This window comes from Elephas maximus, chromosome 10, assembly GCF_024166365.1.
Source record: "Elephas maximus indicus isolate mEleMax1 chromosome 10, mEleMax1 primary haplotype, whole genome shotgun sequence".
Taxonomy (NCBI): domain Eukaryota; kingdom Metazoa; phylum Chordata; class Mammalia; order Proboscidea; family Elephantidae; genus Elephas; species Elephas maximus.
Window position 1 is genome coordinate 90,147,989 of NC_064828.1, and position 26,451 is coordinate 90,174,439.

The 26,451-nt window shown below is 39.8% G+C and overlaps 1 protein-coding gene across 2 annotated transcripts in view; it reads right to left on the bottom strand.

Moving 5' to 3' along the window:
* Positions 1-2,135: 2,135 nt before the first annotated feature.
* Positions 2,136-26,451, bottom strand: part of TMED8 (transmembrane p24 trafficking protein family member 8) — a 34,892-nt gene continuing 10,576 nt past the window's right edge. Inside the window, exons 2-6 of one of the 2 annotated variants that reach the window (XM_049899730.1) lie at positions 17,564-17,645; positions 10,531-10,657; positions 8,604-8,730; positions 8,083-8,388; positions 2,136-6,787 (exon numbers count right to left, since the gene is read on the bottom strand). In XM_049899730.1, coding sequence (XP_049755687.1) covers positions 6,570-6,787; positions 8,083-8,388; positions 8,604-8,730; positions 10,531-10,657; positions 17,564-17,645 — 860 coding nt within the window. In that variant the 3' untranslated portion in view covers positions 2,136-6,569. Of the gene's footprint in view, positions 6,788-8,082; positions 8,389-8,603; positions 8,731-10,530; positions 10,725-17,563; positions 17,648-26,451 lie in introns of those variants that run through there. The other variant, XM_049899731.1, reaches the window with a different exon arrangement.

Consider the following 26,451-nt stretch of genomic DNA (forward strand, 5'->3'; position numbering starts at 1 on the left):
TTGCTCTTTAACATGGCTAAATGGAAATAGTTCAACTTGATTAAATAAAAATTAGTCCATTTATGGGGACAATAATTGCAGAAAGAGATGTTAGTGGAGTTTTTAATATGGAATTTCTTAGTGAAATGGATTGCTCAGGACAGGAGAGAAGGAAATGAGATAATGTTTTCCAGATGACTCTTGGTCTAAACCTAAAGATCGACAACAATAATCATCAACCATTAACAAGGAACATTACAAACTGGGTATTTCAAGCCTGAGTGACGAGGAGAGCTCAGACAGATGGCCCTTAAGCCGACTGTGAATTCAGAGCTCTGCTGTGATATACACTAAAATATTCTACATCAAAACTTGAGAACTGTTCATGACCTTATATCGGAACTTTCAGAAAATACATTTGTTCTCTGGAAGTCATTTCACATGTGCTGTCCTATCCCTAGATAAGCCCAACTACCTGCGTAGAGTGACAGGTAACTGGAATTTAATAAAGATGCCTGTGTCTCTAGACTTCTGGGGCACCTTTTTATTGTATCTTGGAGTGTTAGGTAGTAAGTAAATAGTTCTGAATACAGTGAAGAGGTGCCATGAAATTAATGCTAGTCCACATGCCTGGGGCATAAAAGAAATCAAGGCACAAATAATAGAAATCAGATCGTAAGTTCAAACCAGTGACCAGAACTACAAATAATTTCAAAGCCAGTGTCTTGCGTTTGGGATTGGCTTTTGTGGGAGTGCCTATTTGTAAATGAACCCCACTATCACAGGCTCTGGGTAAGTAATTGTGTTTTCTTAGCTTAGTGATAAGGGACTCAAACAGGAAGGGCTTTGTGTGGCCTTCTTGCTCCAGGCAGGGACAATGCAACACCTCAGCAGAGATTTCTGAAATCTTGCCAGCAGTGCTTATCAAAGTTTCTCTCACCCTTTGAGTCCCAAATCCTGCCCTAACCTCATTGCCTAAATAACTGGGTAGATACCAAAGGAATGCCCACAGGTGCTGGATGGGTTAGACAGAGCCAAGGGGTGACACTGACCATCACCACTACGAACAGAGTGCTTCTGCCTGAGTGCCCCACCCCTCACTCCCAGAGAACACCAGGAACCAACTCCCAGGGGGCTCTCTTTTGCTAAATGCCAGAGTCAGTGTCCAAAACGACTGGCCCCTTTCATGGGGCCTGCAGCTAGGCTCTGAGAACACTGAGGACCTGCAAACTCAGGCTGAAGATACACTCACAGCCAAGGACAGAGTATGGTCCCCACAGACAGAGTTTGCTCTCTTTATGACTTAATTTGTCATCCTCATCAGTATACCACTGTTGCATCCTCTTCACTCACTCGGTAAGGTTAAAAAGCAGTTCCAAGTGCACAGTCAAACACAAGTTACCCAGCTATCCCAATATGGGACTATAAATTATAACCCCTCTCCAGCCCTACTTCCAACAAGTTTGACTGCCTTTTCTAGTCAACTAACAGTATTATTTAATTGTGGTTACTCATGTGCACAAAGGCCTTGGATACTATGCTGCCAGTGCTAAACAATACCGTAAATAATCAAGACATCAGACGGCGAGTGGTAATCTACAGACACGGAGAGGTCTTAGTCCCCCTCTGTCTCTCAGCTGTGCAAAAGTGAGAACCTAGGGATAGGATCCCACGTGCATGAAGATCTGGACTTTTGCATTATGGACATTTGCCACATACCAGGTTGCTGGAAAGCAGATACCTGGCTTGTGATGATTAGGTCTGGACACCTATTCCTCACTTACTCCCCAAAGAATCACACATCATGGATCCCTGAGCACAATCAAATACACAAGGAATACAATGACTTGCTCTGAAGAGCATAAATCCCTTACACGCTATCTCTTACAATGAAAAAATGGAAATTACCTTCCTTCAGATAGAAACTCACTTTCTAATTCTTTTCATCCACTGAGATTCTATAGGGATGGTGCTCTTCCCTTTTCCAGCAGATTTAGGTTTCTTAGAAGTTCTAAACATTTGGTCAGGTAGAAAAAAACTAGTTAAAGAGGCTGATGTGGACCTTTTAGACCTAGGAGAAACTGTCCAAGTGTTAGAGTGGAAGCTTTAAAGGGAACAACTGTGTCTCCTTGGCCTGTTCCATTTACTGCTGGCCTGTTCCATTTACTGCTGTGTTTACGACCATCCCACATAGTTGAAATAAGCCGGTGACTCCTACACCCCACAGGATGGTCAGCCTACAGGGCCCAGGGTGTCACAGAAACACACCCCTGTAGCTCGAGGCTCTTCTGTGATGTAAGTCAAAACAGGCTTTTTCATCCCCCTCTTGGCTATCGTCTAAACCAACCGGGTCTATAGTACCACAACTGCAACTAACTCCTCTCGGCCCCTTTCTAATTCCATCTTTTTTTCACAGCACTAGACTCTTAAATCCCAGAGAATATGGAGATAAAATCAGTCCTCAGGTCAGGATGACACTTAGCGGAGAAGGCCTACTCCAAAATAATCCTAGAGTCGATGCTGTTGGAAAAGATGGCCAAGTGGGTTTGGAGTTTCTCCAACAAGTACAATAAGGACCAGTGAGGCGTCTAGCTTAAAGAACAATTCCAACTAATGAAATGTAAACTGAAGAATTAAGCAAAATTGGGAATATGGGAAAAAATTCCAGGATATATTTGATAGCTTTGTTTTCTTCCCTCTATTTTATTGTTTTCACTCCTTGCTATCAATTTAAAAAGGCAATTCTCAAGATGCACAAAACTGTTTAATTCATGCCCCTCCTTCATCCTCCACTGAAAGAATAGTCTTTTATGTAAATATTCAGGTCACTCAGCTCCTCAGAGCCACAGACTTTAGGGCTAAATGGTAACCTTTTGCAGAAAAGTAGTCTTAAAAAGTACATATAAAAACACAGACTTAGGGTTTGGGCTTTACCTGATTTCTCCCAAAGAGGGACTGGGTAGGGCTCATCAAAAACATATATACTTATATATTTCCTGTAACTTATAAGTTTTAAGATAATATCTAAGCTCACCGATTGATATAAGACTGAGTTTTCAGCTTTAAATATTCCATACATATATACACATTTTAAAGTCTGAGATTCTTTCCTGAACAACAGATAAACATATTTTTAAAGTGCATCAATCAATTCAGAAAAATATAAGAGTGGTATGACTTCAAGTTGCTACCTAATTCCGTTACAAAGCTACATGTTATCTGAGGATTGAGTTTTGATTTCAGAGTCCTGAGGATGTGTCATAAAGAAAAAAGATTAGAATAAATTCCTTCCAGAGCAGTTTTGCTATTACCCTCACACCAATATGCCAGTTAGAGAGGAAATCATGGCCTGAGAGAACAGGGAGGTGCGGCGTGAGTGTTGAAAGATGGGCACTAAAGAACATTTGTGGAGGGACTGCCTCCCAGGTAACCCATGTTGAAGGAAGCAAGTCTGCTGAAATGAAGGGCTTTCTCACATAGCGCTGATGCTGTCTGTGCAGAGAACATACTCTAACTGGACACTTGTCAAAGGGAACGGAATGTTAGGATTGACTTTGTTGAAATCTTAGCAGTTTCTAATTTTAGAATCTATGTGGTGGGTACATGGGTATTCGTTGCACAAGTCTTTCAACTTTTCTGTTTGAAAATTTTTTATAATAAAATATTGGAAAATAATAACACTTTAAACATTTCTTCCTTCCTAAAAGCCCTGAATGTATCTCTCCATAAAGTAGCAAAACTAAACAAACTGAAGAAGTTGAACAACTGAGCCTGTCTGTATACAGAATTCCAGTCCCTCTCCTACCCTGCAGCACTTTCTCTTGATTGTTTGCTAACATTTATTTGTGCTCTGGAGAGCAGGGCGAAAGTGAACACAAATGATTTGTCTTTCTTTGTTTGGTTCTATAAATGGACAGCGAGAGACGAAGGAGATTATCACCCCTTAGGATTTGCTTGGGCTATGAAATTCTCAGTAATAGCTGTGCTTCAGTGAATAATCTTTTGGCCCTAAAGTTTAATTTTTCAGAAGTTTAATATGAGACTAGTGAATAAATTAGACAGTGGAATGATCTTCTTTTAGGTATTTTATGCTAACGAGACAAAGCAGCCCTGACTATTAGTGACACACCAGTATAAAATGAAAAGTAACATGGCCTAGGACTTCAAAAAGTGACCAGACAACAACAGGCACACAGAGGCAGAGGGGACAAGTCCCTAGGGGATCCCTGATGCAAAAGAACTAGGATTCCAAAGAAAATAAGTACAGAGACTCTCATGGCAAAAATAGTTAAGTGTTATCCTAGGGAGCCTGCTATGCCTGACAGCTCCTCTTGGAAAGACGGAAGTTAATAACAAACAGGAAAAATAAGCAAGGCTTTAGCTGACTGGAAAACAGCTCAGTAGAAAATTCCATTATAAAGATTATATTCAATTAGCTAAGGCATGATTCAACTTTAGTGATTAAAGAGTGGTCACTCAGCTATCAGATGGGATAACTGCAAGTTTGCTTTTTACTGTCCAAATAGAATGTCACAAATAATTTCTTACAAGGTATATAAATCTTGGCCAGTGTAATCCTCTAAAAAAATCACTCACAAATATAAAATAATGGAGGTATGATACCGCTCAGACAACGGGGATGTTATGGCAATCCTATCTTACTTGGGGCTTGGCTTCCAGGGGAACAGAAGGTGCAGAATGTATTGCCCTTTGTTCATGATGAAGGTGCTACTAGACTTACCGTGAGGAGTCTTGCTCTTTTAGTTACTGCTCCAGTAGGGAGGAGAGGTTTGGCCTGAGGCACCCATGCAAGGAAGGAATGAGCCGAAGGAAAGATGGTGAAGAATGTGACTCCTCAGAATAGGCAAAGGACTTCAAATCTCAGCATCACAGACCTCTGATTGGCTACTCAACACCTCTGCACTCTATCCCCTGTGAATGGGCAGGTTCCCTCACAAGCTGGAATTCCTCACAGGGAATGCTAGGCTGTACCCAAAACACTAGGCAGGTAGGCGTCATGCACCTCTGAAGGGGCAGACTCCTCCCAAAGCATCATAGGACTGACCTGCAGGAATGCAACTTCATTACATCCCAACTTCTCCTAAAATCATCATCTTTAACCCCATAGAAGAGGTGGTCTAAGTGGCTCAGAACAGATGGGAAGTCTTCTGAGAAACAGATGGAAACCGATTCAAAAGCAGAATGAAATGTACTAAAAAAATAATAAAGTAATAAATAAACCTAATTATTCCTCACAACTGTAAGGCAGCAATAGACCTGACACAAGGAATAAGAAACAGGGAGGTGACAAGGACAGCCAAAGGCAGCTGACGTCCCTCCTCGGTCTTCTCTGCCTGAGGCCCTGGCACCCTGGTGCTCTGGCAACCACTGGCTGCAGCACCATCTGCACCCTGCCACGCTGCTAGACCTCAGGGAAATGCAGGCTTTGGCAGGGTAAAGAACAAATACAATCCACAGCAACAGTGAAGCTTCATGATCACCTTTCCTAAGAGACTTTGAAAACCAAAAGCTTTAAGTTCTCAGTGCAAGAAACCAAAACCCAGAAACTCTGAAACCCTGACTGGGATTCACTGCTTTTGGTTCCAGAGCGAAATTTCTAACTAACACTCCTTCTTTAAAGACACAAAAGCGGTGGGGAATCTGGAGGGTTTGGTTTGGTTTTGGGTTGGTTTTCACATGTTTACCTTCTCTCTCAGATTATACCCCTCCCGTCTTTGATTATAGAAAAAATAATTTCATAACACTCAGCTGTCAAAGATGTGGGTTCCGAGATCAACTCAGTACCTACTGCCCACCTTTCCCCTTCTACCACCAGTGCCCTTGAGAGAAGAAATTGCCACTTGAAATAGGAAGTGATAGAGGCTGTTCTTCTTCCCAGAAGATTTTAGATTACATTGATTATCACTTTCGATTGCATGAAAGTTCTTGCTGTAATGGCAAAAACACAGACTTAGGAAGGGGAAGAGAGGAGAAGGCTAACCATCAGGAATCAGCCATTTCCCCCCAGAGGCAGTGAGGGCTCCCCAGCCTGTACAGTACCAAGAGCAACCAGCAGACAGGAATATGGCAGTGGTGAGAGGCTGGTCAGAGCTTTCTCTGTCCAAGAGTCTGGGTTCCTTCGTGGACACTGTGCTTTTCCCTCTTCTGGCACCTCAGACAGCGAAGAGAGTGGGTGCCACTAAATGCGTCTGTAATAAAGGCTCTGCAAGGGGGGAGAGCAGCAATCTGAATAATACACCTTGTACCAAGATAAACCCATTTTAAAAAGATAACACCCTACTTCCTTTTAGGCTTTTGCCTGATGGGTGCCTTCACAGAGGGATTTTGCTAGAGTCTGAAGCAAGAAGAGCAAGTTTCAGGGACCACAGAACAGAGGCATGACACCACCACCTGCAGAAGCCAAGAAAGGGAAAAGCTACGTGGGGTCAACAATCAGCCATGCCAGGCAGGGCATGAGGTTCAGGAGCCTCACGCTCTACTTTTAGCTCTTGCCTGTTCAAAACAAGAGGCAACAGCTGGCAGCCCGTTCCAGGCAGGAAACACCTGCCTGCCCCTGAGCAAGCAGTCCTTCAGCTAGTGTAGTAGATGTGGAAGTAGAGAGTCTTGTTGCGCAGCAGGGAGTAAGAGTTGTCAAACTTGAGCAGGTAGATGCCCTCGCCGGGGTAGTCGTGGCTGCCAGCCTGCACATCTCGGTGACTGTCCCGTCGGTACACAGGCATGACTTCCCCGTAGCGACTCCGCAGGGAGCTCCTGGAGCCTCTCTCCACATCTCCAACTGGGACTGGGTCTGCATGAGCAAAACCGGAGAGTGTTTGGATATGAGTTCACAGGCAGAGTAAGTCCTATCTGAAGGAGAGAGAATAGACCAGGTAACCCAGCAGCTTTCACTCAGGGGATGCACTGCCCTCCTACAGGCATCTAGAAATATCTGTTGGCCTTTTTGTTCGTTATAGTGACTAGTGGGTGCTATTGATATTTCGTGTCCAAGGGTCCGGAAGTGTTAAACATTAGGAAAGTACTGAACAACAAAGTAACCTCCCAAATGCCAGTCATGTCTCCCCTGGGAAACAATGATTTAGCCTTGTAGGAACCTCCCTAGCTGCAGAAACATATGGACATTTCAGGGGCCACAAAAAAAAAAAAAAAAAAAACCATGGCCGTCAAGTTGATTCCGACTCATAGCAACCCTACAGGACAGAGTAGAACTGCCCCACAGCGTTTCCAAGGAGCACTTGGTGGATTTGAACTGATAACCACTATGCCACCAGGGTTTCCATTTCAGGGAAAAAGATAGAAAGAAAGGTCTTGACATCCTTTCCACTGAACAGGTGAAAGACCTAGCTAATGGAGGTAGGAAATGCAGACAAAAATGCTGACCTGGGACTTCTACTTGGCCTCCTGCATATAAGATATGAAGTTCTGCAGACTTGCGTTTCCACAAAGAAGCAAGTTAAGAGATTGATTTTAAGACTGTAGGAGAATCAGAAGGAGTAAGGCTCATCCTTAGAACCTACTCTTATATAAATGCCTCAGGGCCATCCTGAGTTGGAGTTGCAGGTGACAACTGGAATGCAGCACAGAGACCACTTATAAAACTGCCCTGGGCATGAAATGAAGAAGTCAACAAGAGTCAGGCAGCTGTGACATTTTGCAGAGGGGAGGGGGGATGGATACATTTAGCAAATCATAATCACACAGTTTGGTTCTGGGCCAACAATAAATATCCTCAAACCAAGAGAGAAATATATAAGATAATCTCAGATAATCCCTGCCTCTACAGAAAACAGCACTGACCAACCCCTATCCCTTCCCCTGCTCCTATTCCTGCCTCCAACAGGATGCTGGGGAAACTCTATGTATTGATTCAAATGAAAAGAAGCTTCCAGCCAAGGCATCTACACCATCCCCACCAGAGTATTATTCAAGGGCCTGACTTTGCCTGTACACCCAACTGAGCTTGCAATGCTGAAAGAATTCCTGACCTGGATTCTGAGGAAGAGGAGGATTGGTACAACATAGGGAGTGGGAACAAGGGATTAGGTTGAACTGCAAATGAAACTATTAGGTTAAAATTAAATTTACCTTCAATCTCCTCTTCTTCCTCCTCCTCTTCCTCCTCGTCCTCACTGGAATCACTGACCTGCACAGTTATGTCAGTGCTGGTTACAGGGGTCCAGTCAAAATAAACTCCAAAGCCAATATCATAGTCATCAGTCGCAAACTCCCAGCAGACACGCTTTCCCTCTGGATGGGTAGGTACCCGGATGGTCACTACTTCACCCCGCTTCACCACCAGACGGCTGTTCTTGTCTTTGCTCAGCTTGCTTTTGAATTCCTTCATCTTGGCAAAGGTCCAGATGCATGGAGGAGCCATAAGAGGTGGGGAGACTGAAAGGACAGGCATTTTACTACTGAGAAATCATAAGAAAATGCTACCCCACTTGGCATTTTACTCAGAGAGCTTGTCACAGTCAAAGACATTCTTTCTACTTGCTTCCTTGACTTGCTTTCACAAGTCATTTTCCTTCTTTCCTCCCATCTGTTTGCTTTCTTTAAGTATCCACTAGAACAAAAAGCACCCTTGGCACTCCCAAAGCTCTCACCTTTTCTGTGGTCCCCTAGAAGATCTGCAGACTCCAAGTCAGCTGATAGAACATCTATAGTTCCTGTGTGTTCAGACTGGATCATAACGATGTCCCCGGACCTTTGTGGAACTTGGTACTTGGCCATCTGCACAACAGAATTCTAAAGATCATGTTAGGAGCTGCAGATTCCAATTAGCCTCCTTCTAAATGAAGGCTGCCCCACCTCTGACTTACGACTTCCACGATCCCAACTCAAAGTCTAATGTGCTATTCAACACTCCTTTTCTTTCCTCCAGTTACAGGTTGCCAATAAATTCTACTAATTTTTTGTAATGCCACAAAAATGTTCCTTAGTTTAAAGATTCTTCCTTCATCTTCCCTACCTTTTGCAACTTGCCAGGCCCTTTATAAATCCTTGCCCATGATCATCCGTCACTGCTCACTATGGACTGTGGCATCAAACAGTATTTTTGGGCCATGCCTTGGTTCCGCCTCACCCTGCACAGTTCCTCCTTGTGGCTCCTCCCATGACAGCTCTGGCACCTGCGGTTTAGCTGGACTCCCACACTGCCACACATCCTCCTGCTACAACTCCCACTCAAGGGTTACTTCCAGATGACCATCAATCAAGAATCAGACAGAATCTGGTTCTCTCTCTCTCCCTCCTTTTCCCTCTCCCTCCCTTTCTACCTGATTCTGTGGTCTGCTCCACATTCAAACTCTGCTGCTTGGCTATATCATCAGACCCCTTGGGCTACAGGTTCTCACCTTCTATCTCATTAATAGTGCTCTGTAAATAACTACAATCTCATTTTAGATTTGTATTTAAACAGTGTATTTGCTGTCAGACATCTGACCTGCATGGAAGACATGCCTCTACCCTGCCATTTTGTACTCAAAGCCCTCACTAACCCATGGTAGGAGCCTTCAATCTCTCCCTGGTGGGTTGCCCTTCAAATCACTCAGAATAGTGTTCCCTGGTTTCGTGCTCTTATGTCTTAATTTATTGTCCCTTCTCTAAACAGTGGGCAGACAACTAAACAAGAAATCTCTACCTACTGCCTACAAAGGAGAGCATGTCAGTGAGATGGCAGTCCAATTAAGAGAGCACAACTGTATCTGTAAGAAAGAGATAAATAAAGTTTGTAATCCTGCCAGGCTGTATTCTCACAATCTCTGTTTCTGGAAAATAAGCCCTCCATTGCTAAATGAGATGAATCAGACTTTGGCTAGGACACTTAAATGAGTCCTTCCTTTCCAAAGGCTAAACAAAGGATTTAGTTTGAAATGTATTAGCTGTATAACCTTAGTACAGTAACTAAGATCTCTTAGCTTCAGTTTTCTCAACTGTAAAATGTGGACATAATGCTATCTATATCAGAGTTGTTCTCAAGAGTAACTAAGATTTATGGAAGACAGTGCTTTGTAAACTATAAATCATTACACAAATGTAATTATTATGCTTGATATTGTAGCTATTGGCACTAATTCCATGAACTATTACAATACATCTGTTAATAACGATGCAAATAACCCATACCTCCCTGGCACGGGGCCACTGCTATAGTGATATCACGTCTATGGAATCTTTACCATAAATGCTGAGTAGATCTACGACAAAAAAGTGAGACTAAAACACAGTCTGATGATTTTTTTAAAATCAAGAGGATTTTAGAGACCACATGAGCATTCATTCTAATACTTCTTTTTTTGAAGAGGTGCATAGTGGGTGCTAGTACAGCGATGGGCCCTATGAGAGACACAAATGATCATTCTCTACGTACTTAAGAATACGATGCTCCATTGGGAGCAAAGAGAGAGTCTGAGCCACCCTCAAAGTGAGTGTTTCTAATTCAAATCTACCTGTTATGCATCTAAATTCTGACACCAGCAACTCCTCCTTTCCTGAGAGACAGAGAGAAGAGAGAGAGAATGTGCTCCCCACCTTGTTTAGGACCTGGGCCTGGTCTGCAGGTAGCGACCCCTGGTCCAAGGCCCAAGCCTTCAAGGCTCCAGCTGCTTTCCGCAGATCTTCTGTGGCATCCTCGCTGCCTGCAGATACCATCTGTGGCCTCTCAGAGGAAGACAGCATGTAAATTCAAGGGCTCTTTTAAAAGGCGCAATCATCCTGGAGAAACTCTGAAATAAAGCAGCATTCAAAGGACAGCCTCCCCCCACCCCCATCCCCCTGGCATTTAGATCTGCTGTCACTTCAGCTGATCACCCACAGGGCTGAGCTTGCCCATGGAAAAGTGGTAACAGTGTGTGAGGGCCCAAGTACTGGCCAAGCCAGGTCCCAGACTTGGAGAACATGGTAAAAACACAGCTCAGTCATCTCAGGAGGAACCACAGGTCTGGCTGTATCCCTCACTCTGGTGCCCATGCCATTTACTCCACACAGAATTTCAATAAAACAAGAGTTAGAATCCCGGTTTTGTTCTACCCACAAGCTCCTGGATAGAAGCAAAGGGAGCAGGCCTCTCCTAAACCAGAGACTGACCACCAAAACAAAGAAAGTAGAAACCGATTAGCAAAGAAATTCCCCTCCATAGTTATCCCAGGGGCAGTCTTTCAGCATTTCCACTTCATGGTCTATGACAGAAGCAATGACCTTCCTTTTCTAAGCACATTAATCAAATACCCAGTGACTTAAAACAAAACTATTTGATTAGCTGGTTTTAAAGAGGCAAGGGAATGATTTATGCTCCACTTCACTTCCTCTGGTTTCAGAAAGACTAGAAAAATAAGATAAAATGCCAGGGCTGCAGCACAATACCTCAGGCCTTTTGAAAACCTGTTGCCAATAAAAGGCATGGATTCTTTAGAGTGGCAGTTATCAAAGTGTGGTCCAGGGACACCTGGGGTCCTCGAGACCCTTTCAGGGAAGTCTGTGAAGTCAAAACTATTTTTGTCATGGGCAAAGGACATAAACAGACACTTGACAAAAAAAGACATTCAGGTAGCTAACAGATATGTAAGGAAATGCTCATGATCATTAGCCATTAGAGAAATGCAAATCAAAACTATGATGAGAATTCCATCTCACTCCAACAAGGCTGGCATTAATCCAAAAAATACAAAATAATAAATGTTGGAGAGGTTGTGGAGAGACTGGAACACTTATACACTGCTGGTGGGAATGTAAAACGGTACAACCACTTGGAAGCTGATTTGGTGCTTCCTTAAAAAGCTAGAAATAGAACTACCATACCATCCAGAAATCCCACTCCTTGAAATATATCCTAGAGAAATAAGAGCCTTTACACGAACAGATATATGCACACCCATGTTCATTGCAGCACTGTTTACAATAGCAAAAAGATGGAAGCAACCAAGGTGCCCATCAATGGATGGATGGATAAATAAATTATGGTATATTCACACAATGGAATACCACACATTGGTAAAGAACAATGATAAACCCATGATACATTTCATAACACGGATGAATCTGGAAGGCATTATGCTGAGTGAAATTAGTCAGTTGCAAAAGGAGAAATATTGTATGAGACCACTATTATAAGAACTCAAGAAAGATTTTAAAGAGAAGAAAATACTCTTTCATGGTTATGAGAGTGGAGAGGGAGGGAGGGAGGGGGGTATTCACTAATTAGATAGTAGACAAGAACTATTTTAGGTGAAGCGAAAGACAACACACAATACAGGAGAGGTCAGCACAACTGGACTAAACCAAAAGCAGTTTCCTTAATAAACCGAATGCTTCAAAAGCCAGTGTAGCAGGGGAAGGGATTTGGGACCGTGGTTTCAGGGGTTATCTAGGTCAACTGGCATAATAAAATCTATTAAGAAAACATCCTGCATCGCACTTTGAAGAGTGGCATCTGGGGTCTTAAATGCTAGCAAGTGGCCATCTAAGATGCATCAATTGGTCTCAACCCACCTGGAGCAAAGGAGAATGAAGAACACAAAAGACAAAAGATAATCAAAAGCCCAAGAGACAGAAAGGGCCAAATAAATCAGAGACTACATCAGCTTGAGATCAAAAGAACTAAATGGTGCCCAGCTACAACCGATGACTGCCCTGACAGGGAACACAACAGAGAACCCCTGAAGCAGCAGGAGAGCAGTGGGATGCAGACCTCAAATTCTTGTAAAAAGACCAGACTTAATGGTCTGACTGAGACCAAAAGGACCCCAGAGGTCATGGTCCCCAGACCTTCTGTTAGCCCAAGACTGGAACCATTCCCAAAGCCAGCTCTTCAGACAGGAATTGGACTGGACTATAAGATAGAAAATGATACTGGTGAGGAATGAGCTTCTTGGATCAAGTAGACACATGAGACTATGCGGGTGGCTCCTGTCTGGAGCGGAGATGAGAAGGCAGAGGGGGACAGGAGCTGGTTGAGTGACACAGAAATACGGGGTGGAAAGGAGTGTGCTGTCTCATTAGAGGGAGAGCAACTAGGAGTATATAGCAAGGTGTATATAAATTTTTGTATGAGAGACTGACTTGATCTGTAAACTTTCATTTAAAGCAAAATAAAAAAAAACTTTTTGTTATAATATCATTCTATTATTTGCCTTTTTTCATTGTCATTTTCTTGAGGGTACAGTGGGGTTTTCCAGGAACTACATGGCATGTGATATCACAACAGATTGAATGCATAAGCAGATATGAGAATCCAACTCTTTTATTAAGCCAAGTATTAAAGAGATTTACAATGTCTCTAAATTATACTTACCCTGGAAAATAGTTATTTTTCATTAAAAGCCTTATTTATATTAGCATGTAATAGTTCATTATTGTTATTTTCAAATGAGTTAATAAATTTTTTAAATTTCTCTTTTATTTCCAATATGGTAAATATTGATAGATATAACCCAAATAAACAAAAATTATTTGGGGTCCACAATAATTTTTAAGAGTGTAGAGGTTTGAGAACTACTGCCTCAGGGCATCGTTTCCTCACAGAGGCTGAGCAATTGGCCAGGAAACATGGTACTATAAACCACATGAAGGAAACAGTAGAGTGCTCCATTTTGGAGTTCATTCGCTTCTGTCCTTCCTTTCTCCCCTTTTTTAACACTAACAAGAAAAATCATTCCTAGTTTATAAATTACCTCTTCTTTAGGTAAAATGGATCATTTCTTGGAATACCTAAATCACGCCAATCTATCTCTGAAAGTCAGAGTTGTAGGATACTAGTTGGTTTTTAATAGGTTTGCTCAGGTAATCCAGTATAAATTGTAAATTAGTCTAGGCTGTGGGCCTATTTTGTTCTCTTAACCCCAGAAATTTCAGAACATTTTTGTTTCTTGGCACTATTTATTATCTGTCTCCTCTACTAGAAGGTAGATGATGAGCTTGATGATGGCAGCATCAGAACCAAGTCTGTCACATGGAACGCTGAGGCCCTCTGCACTCCCACCTCATCTCCTAGAATCCTCCCCTTGTCCAGTCTGCTCCAGCCACATGGCCACTTGGAGCTCTGATATTGCTCAAACACCTTAAACACTCACTCTCCTACTTAAGGGTCTTTGTGCCCACAGTTCCCTCTGCCTGGAATACTATTCCCCTAGTTATCTTATGGCTTACTTCCTTCAGGTTTCTCTCAACTGTCACTTTCTCAGAGGGGCTTCCCAGATGTCCTTCTACAAAATGTCTCACCCCTCCTCTGCTCCATTCCTCTTTATACCCTTAGCCTGCTTCATTTTTCTTCACTGTACTTATTACTGTCTGACATATTCTGTACTGTATCTTGTTGCTTCCAAGACTTTTTTTTTAGATTTTAAAACAACTGAAATATGGGGTGTTTTCAAAAATTGATGGTGTCTTAAAACTGCTGTTGGCCTGGACTGGCATCAAGTCCTACCAGAAGAGATTTGTATTTCCTTCTGCCAGTACTTGAGAGCGCTACCAACCTGAGACAATTTCAAGTTAAATTCTCTGTTTGAGGGTTTTTTTTTTCAGACCACACTGAGGGAGTGAATTCAGACAATAAACTGGTGACTACCGACTTGTGGATCATATTTTCAGCGGGGTTATTTTTCATCCCCTTACATGGTACCGAAGTTGAAGCATTCAAGCTTCCTCACTGTTCTTTCCTGTGTGGAAGGATTTTTTCTTATTTATCTTTTCAGTGAAGGTGTAAGCTTTTGGTGTTCCAGCTCCACGTGGGGGTCTCCTACTAGATTCTCCATCTTGGGTGTTTTTATCCATTCTTAGTGGTACATAAAATATTGGTACATCTTACAGTTGATGACATACAGATTTTATGAAATATGACATATACTTGTTTTCTGTCTGCCTCCCCCACTAGAATCTAAGCTCCATGACAGTGGAGGCTTGGACCGTTTTGCTCATTTTTGGTATCTTCAGTGCCTAGAACAGTGCCATGTATACAAGGGGCTTTCAACAAATATCTGTTGAATGAATAAACAGCAGTCAATAAATATTTGTTGAATGAAGAAGTTAGTTTTTGTCTGGGAACAAAAGAGGAATTTTGGATCAAACTATCATTTATAATATTTGGAAGGTGAGAATAAAACTTTTAATTTGGATCATGAGCCTCACCTTTTTGTACTTGGCATCTAAGATTTAGTCTCTTCTTTGCTTTTAGCATACTACTTTGCACAACTATTGTTCTGCTTACAAAAAAAAAAAAAGTTTTAAATAGAACCTGCAACAGCCATATAAAGTTAATATTCATGTTAGCATTTTATGCTCTGAAGAATTAGTGAAAGGTATTCCGGGAAAGATAAACTGCAAATCAGTTGATGCCCGTGATAAGCCACATGAAGGAAAAATACCCACCCTATGACTTGTGCTGACCGAGAGCAGGGAGGCTATCCCAAAAGGAGGAGAGTGCCTGGCAGGCTGGCCAGCCTCATCAGAAAAGACAGAAAGCTGTGTTTCCAATTTCAGTATATACAAAACACAAACACTAAGTTTCAAGAACCACACTTGCTGGATTTCTTCATACACCAGATTTTAAAAACAAACTTTAAAAATAAAATCTCCTTTTGTCTAAGAATGTTCTGTGTTCCTCACTCAAAATATTTATTTACTCTTGGAAAGAAACAACAATTCTATACCAGAGTCCATCCCCCAAAGATCCTTCAAATCAACACGTGCAGAAAACGCATGGTGAGAGGAAGACAGGATGGTGTTCTCATCAGATTTGATGAGAACATGAATTGTCTCAAATAGCTAAAGCCTTGAGGAGGTGGTATTTTCAAAAAAGATGGGTTATATATAATAACCTAGCAGCTCTAAGCAGAGAACTCAAAACTCTTCTATAGCTAGTTACAAGAATAAGCTTTAGAGCCAGCCAAACCTAAAGCTGCATGAACTCAGGCAAACCACTGAATTCACTGTGTTTCATTTCCTCATCTAAAAAACAGGTATACTCACTTCATTAGGGCTGTTAGGAGGGTTAAATGAGAGAATGCCCCATGTACCAGGGTAGAACTGCCCCATAGGGTTTCCCAGGCTGTAACTTTTATGGGAGCAGATTGCCAGGTCTTTTCTCCACACAGGAACCACTGGATAGATTTGAACTACCGACCTTTCAGTTAGCAGCTGAGCACTTAACCATTGCGCCACCAGCTCTCCTTTAATACATATTAACACCTAGAAAAATATTTAGTGAATAGAAACAGTCAACAAAGCGTGGCTATTATATTATTGGGGAGTTCCTGGGTGGTACAAACAGTTAAGAACTGGATTACTAACTGAAAGGTTGGCAGTTCGAACCCACCCAAAGGTGCTTAGGAAGACAGTCCTGGTGATCTGGTTCCGAAGCCTTGAATATCCTACGGAGCAACTCTTTCAGCACACGTGGAGTCACCTGAGTCGGAATCAGCTCCACAACGACTAACAACAACATTATATTGTTTTCACCAACTACATTAATCATTATTATCTTCTATCATCTGGATTTTGGGAAAAAGAAGCTTTATTTCATATACAAACATAAGAAGAGTTTTGTTTTTTTGTTCTTTTTACAGAGATAAGGACATTTATTAAGATTAAAGGGTCAATTCTGCATGAAGATGGATCAATTTTAATTGTGTTAGAACATAATAGGGTTTAAAAATACATGAAGTTAACATTAACAGAACTTAAGAAGGAAGAACTTCAAAGCAGAACTCAAGAAATAACAGATTTTGAAATACCTCGATGCCTTCCGCCTTCAGCTACCCATTTAGAGGACGGGTGTGGGGCATGGAGACAACAGGTCTTACTGGACAATACTGTACTGATCAGTTAGACTATAGTACCTGCTAGTTCAGTGTTCTCCAAAATACAGCTTTTCATTAATTATTCCATTAATGTTTTCAGTAGTTTCCATTCATTCTAGAGCTCAGAACAAATTTTCTTTTCTGCCATGTTCTCTGATACCAATGATGGTGGGTGGATGGAAGTGGACAGAGGGGCAAATTAGAACAAAAACCTGACAGTCAGTGATAATGGTTTAATCTGAAAATTACATAATATAAAACCACTTCCAAAAGTGCACATACACACACATATAACCCATTGCCATTGAGTCGATTCCAACTCATAGTGACCCCAGAGGACAGAACCATAGGGTTTCCGAGGCTTTAATCTTTACAGAAGCAGACACTCACATCTTTCTCCTGCAGAACAGCTGGTGGGTTTAAACCTCCGACCTTTCTGCTAGTAGCTGAGCACTTAACCACTGTGCCACCAGGGCACATGTTCAGGTTTTAACACTTGAACATGGACTTCAGGAGAAGATAAATGAGGATATTATACTAGACTATTTGTTACAGTTTTATTCTCTGAGATCAAATATCTATAACTTGAAAGATACCCAATATTGCCCTTAAACAACACTTTAGGGTTGATTGATGAATGACGAAAAACACCCATACTCTTCACTTCAACTTCTTTCCCCTTAAAGTCTCTTGCCCACTACTTTCACCAGTTCTTTATCCCAGAAGATAAAACCTCTGGATGCTTTTTTATCCAAAGCAGTTGCTTTCCCTACCTGTGGGGTGAAGAATGGGGTTCTGGATCAGAAGCAGAAGCCACTGGCGTGGTGATCTTGGTGTTTTCTAGATCTTCAGTCTCTAGAAAATCATGGAAAGAAAGAATTCAATATTTGACAGGGGGCACAATGATAATTATCACATATATATAGCAATTTCAACGAACTCTTTCTTTCCAAAAATATTTTGAGCATAAATTTTATACTCTGGGAGACCTAGCACAAAAGTTAATCAAGTCATCATATCTAATTATTCTCAGACAGCCATAACCCACTCATTCAAAACTAATTCATTTTTTAAACCAAGTCCTTACAAAATGAATCCTAATTCAGGATCATATTTTTCAGAAAGCAGATGGTTAAACTAGAACATGGAGGGCAGAGTGCGAAGTGGGAGGAAATGGGCTGGAGTTCAGTATCAAAGTATGAAGTGCCACAGCTACATTCACTAAGCTCAGATCCTTATATCCAAGGTCAGGTAAAAGATTTTTATAATTTCATTCATTCATTCACTCAGTCATTCACCAATGATTTACTAAACAAGTGTTATATGCCTCTCAAGGGGTATGGAGGTAAAACGCATAATGAAGTCCATGCTTCCAAGCTCACAATAAGCCTATGGCTGGCATTATTATCACAGCCATTTTGTAGGTAAGGAAACTAAGGCATAGAACCAGGATTCAAACCCAGTCATGCTCTTAGTACTTAGTTTTGTGGTTTACTCAAAAAACTGAAGCCTAAAGACTACTTCTCAATAAAACTTAATGAAATAAACCTGAAACACTGAAAGTTTCAAAGTTTGGTAACAACAAAAGTGAAAATGGCAAGCAAATATATGTGATCCAACCTTAACCTATTCACCTTGTCTGACAACAAGATTGATTTTTCTTTTTGTCAATTCATAGTCTCATACGTAAAAAGACTTTAGAGCTCATGTCACCCAATTTTTCTCCCAATGAAAGAATTTTGAATTTCTAAGACCCTCATCAGATGTTCCCAGGTCTCTGCCACTCTGTGAAAAGGCCCATTTTACTGAGACAGTGCTAACAGAAAGTTTCCCCCTACGCTGACCTAAATAAAATCGGCTTCCTTATAAATTTTGCTCTTCAATCATTCTTCTCACACAATACCCTTTCACAGATATTTACAGTCTGCTGTCACCTTTCCTGGTAGCACAGTAGTTAAGTATTTGGCTGCTAACCAAAAGCTCAGCAGTTCGAATCCGCTTGGACACCTGTAGAAGTTGACTTGACAGCAATGGGTTTGGTTTTTTGTTTTTATCACCTTTCCTGCTAGTTCCTTCTCTCCAGGCCAACCATCTCCAGTTCCTCCAGTCATCCTTTAGGTGACCTCTGATCATGCTGACCCCGTTTAGTTGACCTGTTTAGTTTGTTCCATTTAAAGTAAGAAGCTAAACAGACTTTTTTAGCTGTGTTCTAAACCATGCAGAGTACAGGGAAACAATAACCTCTTAATAAGGACACGATATTTCTTGACATGAATACCCTCACCAGGCACTAGATTATTTAACTGCAAACTTACCCTGTTGGCCTAAATAAGTTACCCAAAGTCTCCAGGGCTTATAAAAATAATTTTTTTTCCAAGCCCAGCTTCCCCTATGCTCTATTTTTGAAATAGAATTTTTGAAAATAATTAACTTTTTAAATTTAAGCACAGAACTTTACATATATATGTTATTTATTTCAAACTGACTCTCTGAAATTAGATGAATGTATTTTGCTCACTGCAGAACAAAATTACAGATATAAAGAAATGTTCTACGTTTATTTTTCTAGACTTTACTTCCGTTAAAAAAAAATGTAATGCACATATAATCTATTATTCACTGTAGAAAAATGAGGAAATACAGATAAGAAAAAAAAAGATAACTATAACCCCACTAACCAAAAATAACTATTGTTAACATTCTAGTGCGTGTCCTTTCAGATACACACACGCACGCACTGAAAACTTGAAAATGGCTTGCGTAATATATTGTATACACACATACACGTATTTTATATGTGTATATAATATATATACACATATAAAATAAAATCAAAAAACCAAACCCGCTGCCGTCGAGTTAATTCTGACTCATAGCGACCCTATAGGACAGGGTGGAACTATCCCAGAGGGTTTCTACAGAGCGCCTGGTGGATTCAAACTGCTGACCTTTTGGTTAGCAGTCGTAGCCCTTAACCACTACTCCACCAGGGTTTCCACATATGAAATATACATATAAAATGTTTATCATATATATATATATGTGTATATATATATATATATTTTTTAAATATATTTCTAGAAAGGACATGCACCAAAATGTCAAAGAACATTTTTTCATGAACACTTTTCAGGGTCAATAAAAATCTCTTTTGTGGAAAATCCTAGATTTGAATAATATTCACATAAATACATATGTGCCTTATCCTACAATACAAAGAATTTTAAAGAATAATACCAATATTATTACTAAGAATATGGTTACTGAAGTAGAGGTCAGGGTTTACTTGCAGCTCTTTTTGTCTTTATGATATATTCCAAGGGATGCCTCCTGTTAAAAGTGACCACGCTTTAAAGGTCACTTGAAATATTTTTCTGTATATAGTCTTGCCACCAATTTCTGGTTATGTTGCAAAGTTCACTTTTTTCATTTTGGTTTTGAGAAATTACTTTGGATTTCTTCTTTATTTGTTTTATAACCATGTAAAATTTTCGTGTTTCCAAAGTTAAAAATTTTTTTAAATAGGAAATATTCAGAGAAATATAGATTTTTTCTTATTTTGTATTTAATCTTCCATTATTTTTTTTGAAAATATAAATACATATACATATATTCATACTCCACCTCCTTTCTTAGGAAAAAAAAATACTCTTTTGCACCTTGCTTTTATCATTTACCAATATAGCCTGGAGAGCTCCCCATAAGAGATTACAGATTGCTCCCTCATTTCTTTTTACACCAGCATACTTTAATGTGTGGATGTACACCATACCGATGTCCCTACTGATGGACATTTGGGTTATTTCAAGTCTATCAATATTCTAAATTGTGCTACACTGCCTTGTGCATATTTCATATTTTTGCCAGGGTGTCTTTGGGATAAATTCTTGGAAGTGCAATTTCTAGACCAAATTCCTCTCCCTAGGTGTTGTGTCATTTTGCATTCCTATCAGCAACATGAGAGCCTGTTTCTGTACGACTTCCACAAGACAATGTTGTCCAACTTTTAGACCATCAACAGAACTTGCTTGCATATCTCAATTCTAATTTGCATTTCTCTCTCTTTTATTAATACAGTATTTTTTTAATATAATAACCCCTTTTTACTTTATTTCCTTAGAACGAATCTCCCAAATTGAAGTGGCTTGTCAAAAGGTTTACATATTCAGACTTTAATATACACTGCCCAATTTTTCTCCAAATTTCACTTCTACTAGTACTGAAATAGTGTGACCATTTTCCCACATCCTCACTAACACTAGGTATACGAATTGCCAATCTGGCAGACAAAACATGATGGGGCATTACTGTTTTAATTTACAATCCTTTGATAATTCATATAGTTGAAACAAACTGTTTTATGCATAGAAAGCAGGTTGCCACTTTTTGTTAAAAATATGGGGTTATACCATACATACTGTTTTAACCTACTTTCTTCATTCAACAACTATATTTATCCATTTAAAGCAGGCCACTGAATCCGTCCTTCAGATATCACTCCACAAATGTTTCACCAAAATCAAAATATACTATATACACAACAGTCACATCAAAAAGGGAAACCTGAATTAATAACTTTGCCTTAATTCACTCAACAGACCTTTACTGAGCCTCTACTATGTGCCAGGTACTGTATTTTATGTTAGGAATATAGAGTTTAATTCGACATGATTTGTGCCCTCAAAGAGCTCCACCGTCTAGTGAGGAAGATAACTGTAATATAGACAATTGTAATATAAACGTGGTCTTCTTTAGAATAGGATTATGCACTAGATACCACAGGAACACAACTAATTTAGAGAGGAAAAGTCTCAAAGGATGTTTTCCTGCAATGGATGGGAACTGAGCTGAGTCTTAAAGAATGAGTATGAGTTGGCCAAAACAAGTGTAAAAGGGCATTCCAGGCAGAAGAGACTGAGCAAAAGCAAGAGTCAAAAAAAAAAAAAAAGAAAGAAAACCACCACACAAAGATTAGACGGGCTAATAAAGCAAACATCTGTCCAAAAGGAAAGGCAAGAAGGGACAGGAAAACTAGTTAAACGGAAACCAGGGCGAAAAGGGAAAGGAGAGTACTGACACACTGCAGGGATTGCAACAATGTCACAACACAATTTGTGTAGAAATTTTTGAATGAGAAACTAATTTGTGCTGTACATTTTCACCTAAAGCACAATAAAAATAAAAAAAACACAGCAGTTCAGTGTGGCCGGAAGTCATAGTAGGAGTAAAGGGAGATGAGCCCAGAGACACAGGTCCCATCAATCTGACTTCCTAACAAGGCCTGGCCCCATGCTAGATGCTGGAGATAATGTACTAAAGCAGACGCAGTTCCGGCCCTCATGAAACTTTCAATTCTAGTAGGGAAGACCAGGGAGAACCTTTATCTCACAGGTGATAAGAATTTTGAGCTAGGATGACACGGTCAAATTTGTATTTTTTTGATAGAATTCTATGGCAGCTGTAGGTAGGATGGATTTCCCCAGCAGATCAAGTAGGAGGCCTTTGCAGAAGTCCACATGAGACATAGAGAAGACCTAATTAGCAGTGATAGGTTGAGACAAAGTAGAAAGACTATGATTTAAAAAAATCTAGGTGGCCAAATTTGTTTTTAGTAAGCCCATGCTGGCTCCTAGTAAGCCTTATTTCCTTTCCTAAGTATTCACAATCTGTGAAACAGTTCTAGGCCTTGGCTGATCATCTGTTTCAAGTTTAGTGATGTATACAGTCTGGATTCTACCTTTCTTCTCCCTTTAGAACACTGGTACATTTGGTCAATTCTAGTCCCCGACATCCCTCAAAGATGGTGCACAACTACATTTGCAGGCTCTTTCAGGACCCCAGAGGTAGCAGTCATCTCTCAATCTTTATTGGCCTTCAAATATCAAACCCTTCTCCTCCTTTGGGGAGGAAGGGGAACTGCCCATTATAAGGAGTACACAATGGAAGTCAACATGGAAAATCCTTCTCCTTCTAACCCCAGGAAGACCTAAAATACTCCCACCTGGAATTTGAAACAGGATTGATGTAATTACTTTTATACAACATACTGGTGAAGCCATCTGGGCCATCATGAAGAATTTTAAATTATAGACATTTCTTTGCTAATTATAAGATTATACAGATTTTTCTATTTATTTTTGGGTCAGTTTGGGTACACTGTATTTTTCCAGGACTTTGTCCTATTCATCTAAATTTTCATATTTATTAGCTAAATATGTGCATAAGATACACTTACATTTTTAAAGTCTATAGGATTTAAAGAGAGGTCCCTTTTTTACTTCCTGACGTTGGTAATTCGTGCTTTAGCTCTTTTTCCTTGATAAGTTTCCCTGGGGTCTATCAATTTTATTAATCTTTACAAAGGCCAATCTTTGCCATTATTCATCATCTGTGAATGCTTGCTTTTTATTTCATTCATTTCTGTTCTAATTTTATTATTTCTTGCCTTCTATTTTCTTTGGGCTTAATTTTTTTTTTTTTTTATTGTGCTTTAGGTGAAAGTTTACAGAGCAAATTGATAGTTTGTACATAAAGTGTTTCATGACCTTGGTTTCATTCCCGATAAAATGTCAATACCTTCTCCCCATTTCCACCCTGTTTCCCCATTTTCTTTCATCCTGATTTTCCACCCCTTCCTGTCTTCTCAGGTAATGCCCTTTTGATCTCATATAATTGATTATTCTAAGGAGTATGTTCATCTCGGGTGTTATCGTTTATCTTATGTGCTTATCTATAGTTTGGTTGGGAGGTGGTCTCAGGGAATGGCTTCCTTTCCAGGACAAAATGGTGTCTTAGGGCCATAGTCTCCGGGTTCCTTCAGTCTCTGTCAGACCAGCAAGCCTGGTATTTTTGTGAATTTGATTTTTTGCTCTATAATTTTCTCCAACTCTGTCCAGCACCCTCTGTATTTATTACTTCTATTTCCTGAAATGGGTACTTAGCACTTTGATTTTCATCCTTTTTTCTTTAATAAATGCATTTAAAACCATTCACTTTTCTCTAAATACAGTTTTGATACGAAATATTTTCATCATCATTCAAAAAAATTTTCCAATTTCCATTGTGATTTCTTTTTTAACCCATGGTTGTTCCAAGAAAAACCAAATTCATTGCCGTTGAGTTGACTTCCACTCATAGCAACCCTATAGTTTTTAGAAGAGCATTACTTCCAAATGCCATGGGATTTTCAAATTATCTATTTAAAATTGATTTCTAGCTTAACTCATTTTGGCTAGAGAATATACTTTGTATGATTTTTCAATCCTTTCAATTTTGAGAATTGCTTTATGGCCCAGAATAGGGTCAATATTGTAATAGGGTCCACATATCCTTAGGAACAGTGCATACTCTGCACTTGTTGGGTGTAGGGGTCTATACATGTCCATTAGATCAAGTTTGATTATCACACTGCTCAAATCTTCTACATGTTACTGACTGTTTATCAATAACTAAGACAGGTGTGTTAAAAATCTCTCTGTGGATTTGCCCATTTCTTCTTCAGGCTGTGTTAATTTGTGGTCTATATATTTTGAGCCTAGTATCAGACATAAAATTAGAATAGTTTTGTATGTGTGTGAACTAAGCCTTTTATAATTATGAAGTGTTTCTCTTTTTTTCCTCCATTCATCTTTTTGCTTTACACTGCATTTTGTTTTATACTAACATAATGATACCAGCTGTCCACTGGTCAGTGTTTGAATCTTTTGCCAGCCTTTACTTTCATCCATTCTGTATTCTTACATTTTAGGTGTTTGTCTTGTAAAAGCAGAACATACGTGAAGTTTTTTGGTTCTGTTTTTAATCCTGTTGGACAATCTTTTTCTTGTAACTGGAGTAGCTGCTCCATTTTCATTAATGTAATTGCTAATACTTGGATTTAAATCTTCTATCTAATTAGGTGCTATTTGCCCTCCCTATTATATATTCCTTTCTCTTCCTACTTCTCATCTTCTTTCATACTAAGGATGTTTCATTATTGCATTTTCTTCAGGATTGGAGGAAGAGTAGCTGACAACCTTCAATATGCAGATGATACAACCTTGCTGCTAAAAGTGAAGAGGACTTGAAGCACTTACCAATGAGTATCAAAGACTACAACCTTCAGTATAGATTACACCTCAACATACAGAAAACAAAATTTCTCACAACTGGACCAATAAGCAACACTATGATAAACAAAGAAAAGACTGAAGTTGTCAAAGATTTCATTTTACCAGGATCCACTATCAACACCCATGGAAGCAGCAGCCAACAAATCAAACAACACATTGCACTGGGCAAATCTGCTGCAAAAGTGTTAAAAATCAAAGATCTCACTCTAAGAACTAAGGTGCGCCTGACCCAAGCCATGATATTTTCAATTGTGTCCTATGCATGCAAACACTGGACAATGAATAGACCAAACAAGAATTTATGCCTTTGAATTACAATGTTGCTGGAAAATATTAAATATGCCATGGACTACCAGAAGAGCAAACAACTCCTGTCTTGAAAGAAGTACAGCCAGAATGCTTCTTAGAAGTGAGTATGGCAAGACTTTATCTCACTTACTTTGGACACATTATTAGGAGGAACCAGTCCCTGGAGAAGGACATCACGCTTGATAAAGCAGAGTGCAAAGAAGAGGAAGACCTTCAAGGAGATGGATTGACACAGTGGCTGCAACAGTGGGCTCAAACATAGCAACAATTGTGAGAAATGGCGCAGGACAGGGCAGCATTTTGTTCTGTTGTACACAGGGTCACTATGAGTAGAATCGACTGAACAGCACCTAACAACCTACCAACATTAGCTTAGATATTATACTGTTTCATATTTCTTCTAGTGGTTAACCAAGAAATAACATCCTTAGCTTATTAAAATTAAAATTTAAACATAATTTTTTTCTCTCTTCCTAGATCCCAGGATATTAGAACATGCTGAGTTCACTTACCTTCCTTTTTTTACATGAAATTGTCATTCCATCAGTTCAGTGGTTAAAAGCTTCGCTGCTAACCAAAAGATCAGCAGTTTGAATCCACCAGCCACTCCTTGGAAACCCTATGGGGCAGTTCTGCTCTGTCCTATAGGGTTGCTATGAGAAAGAATCAACTCGATGGCAATGGGTTTTTGTTTTTGTTTTTGTCATTCCACAATTTTTTTTAATTTGATGTATTTTTCTACATATATTTAAAATCCAATGTGATATTTTTCAGTCAATATTCATTTAGATTTTGTATACATATTTACCATTTCCATTGCTCTTCATTCCTCCCAATATCTTCAACTTTTCATCTGAAATAATTTTGCTTTTGCCTAAGGATTTAGTTATTCTGTTACTGCAGGTCTACTAGTGATAAATTCTGTTTCTAATTGACTGAAAGTACACATTTCACTTTCATTCTTGCAGACTATTTTCACTGAAAACAGAATTCACATTGGCAGTAGTTATTTTCTTTCAGCATTCTAAAGATAATCATTCCATCATCTTCTAGCTTTCGCTGCTTCTGTGCAGAAGTCAGCTGTAAGTTTAATTACTGCTTCTTTAAAGGAAAACTGTCATTTTCCTCTGATTAATTTAATATTTTCTCATTGCTTTGGTTTTACCTTAATGTGCACCTACATCTGGATCTGTTGTATTTATCCTCCTCGGGGTTCAAAGGGCTTCTTAAATCTGTGGATT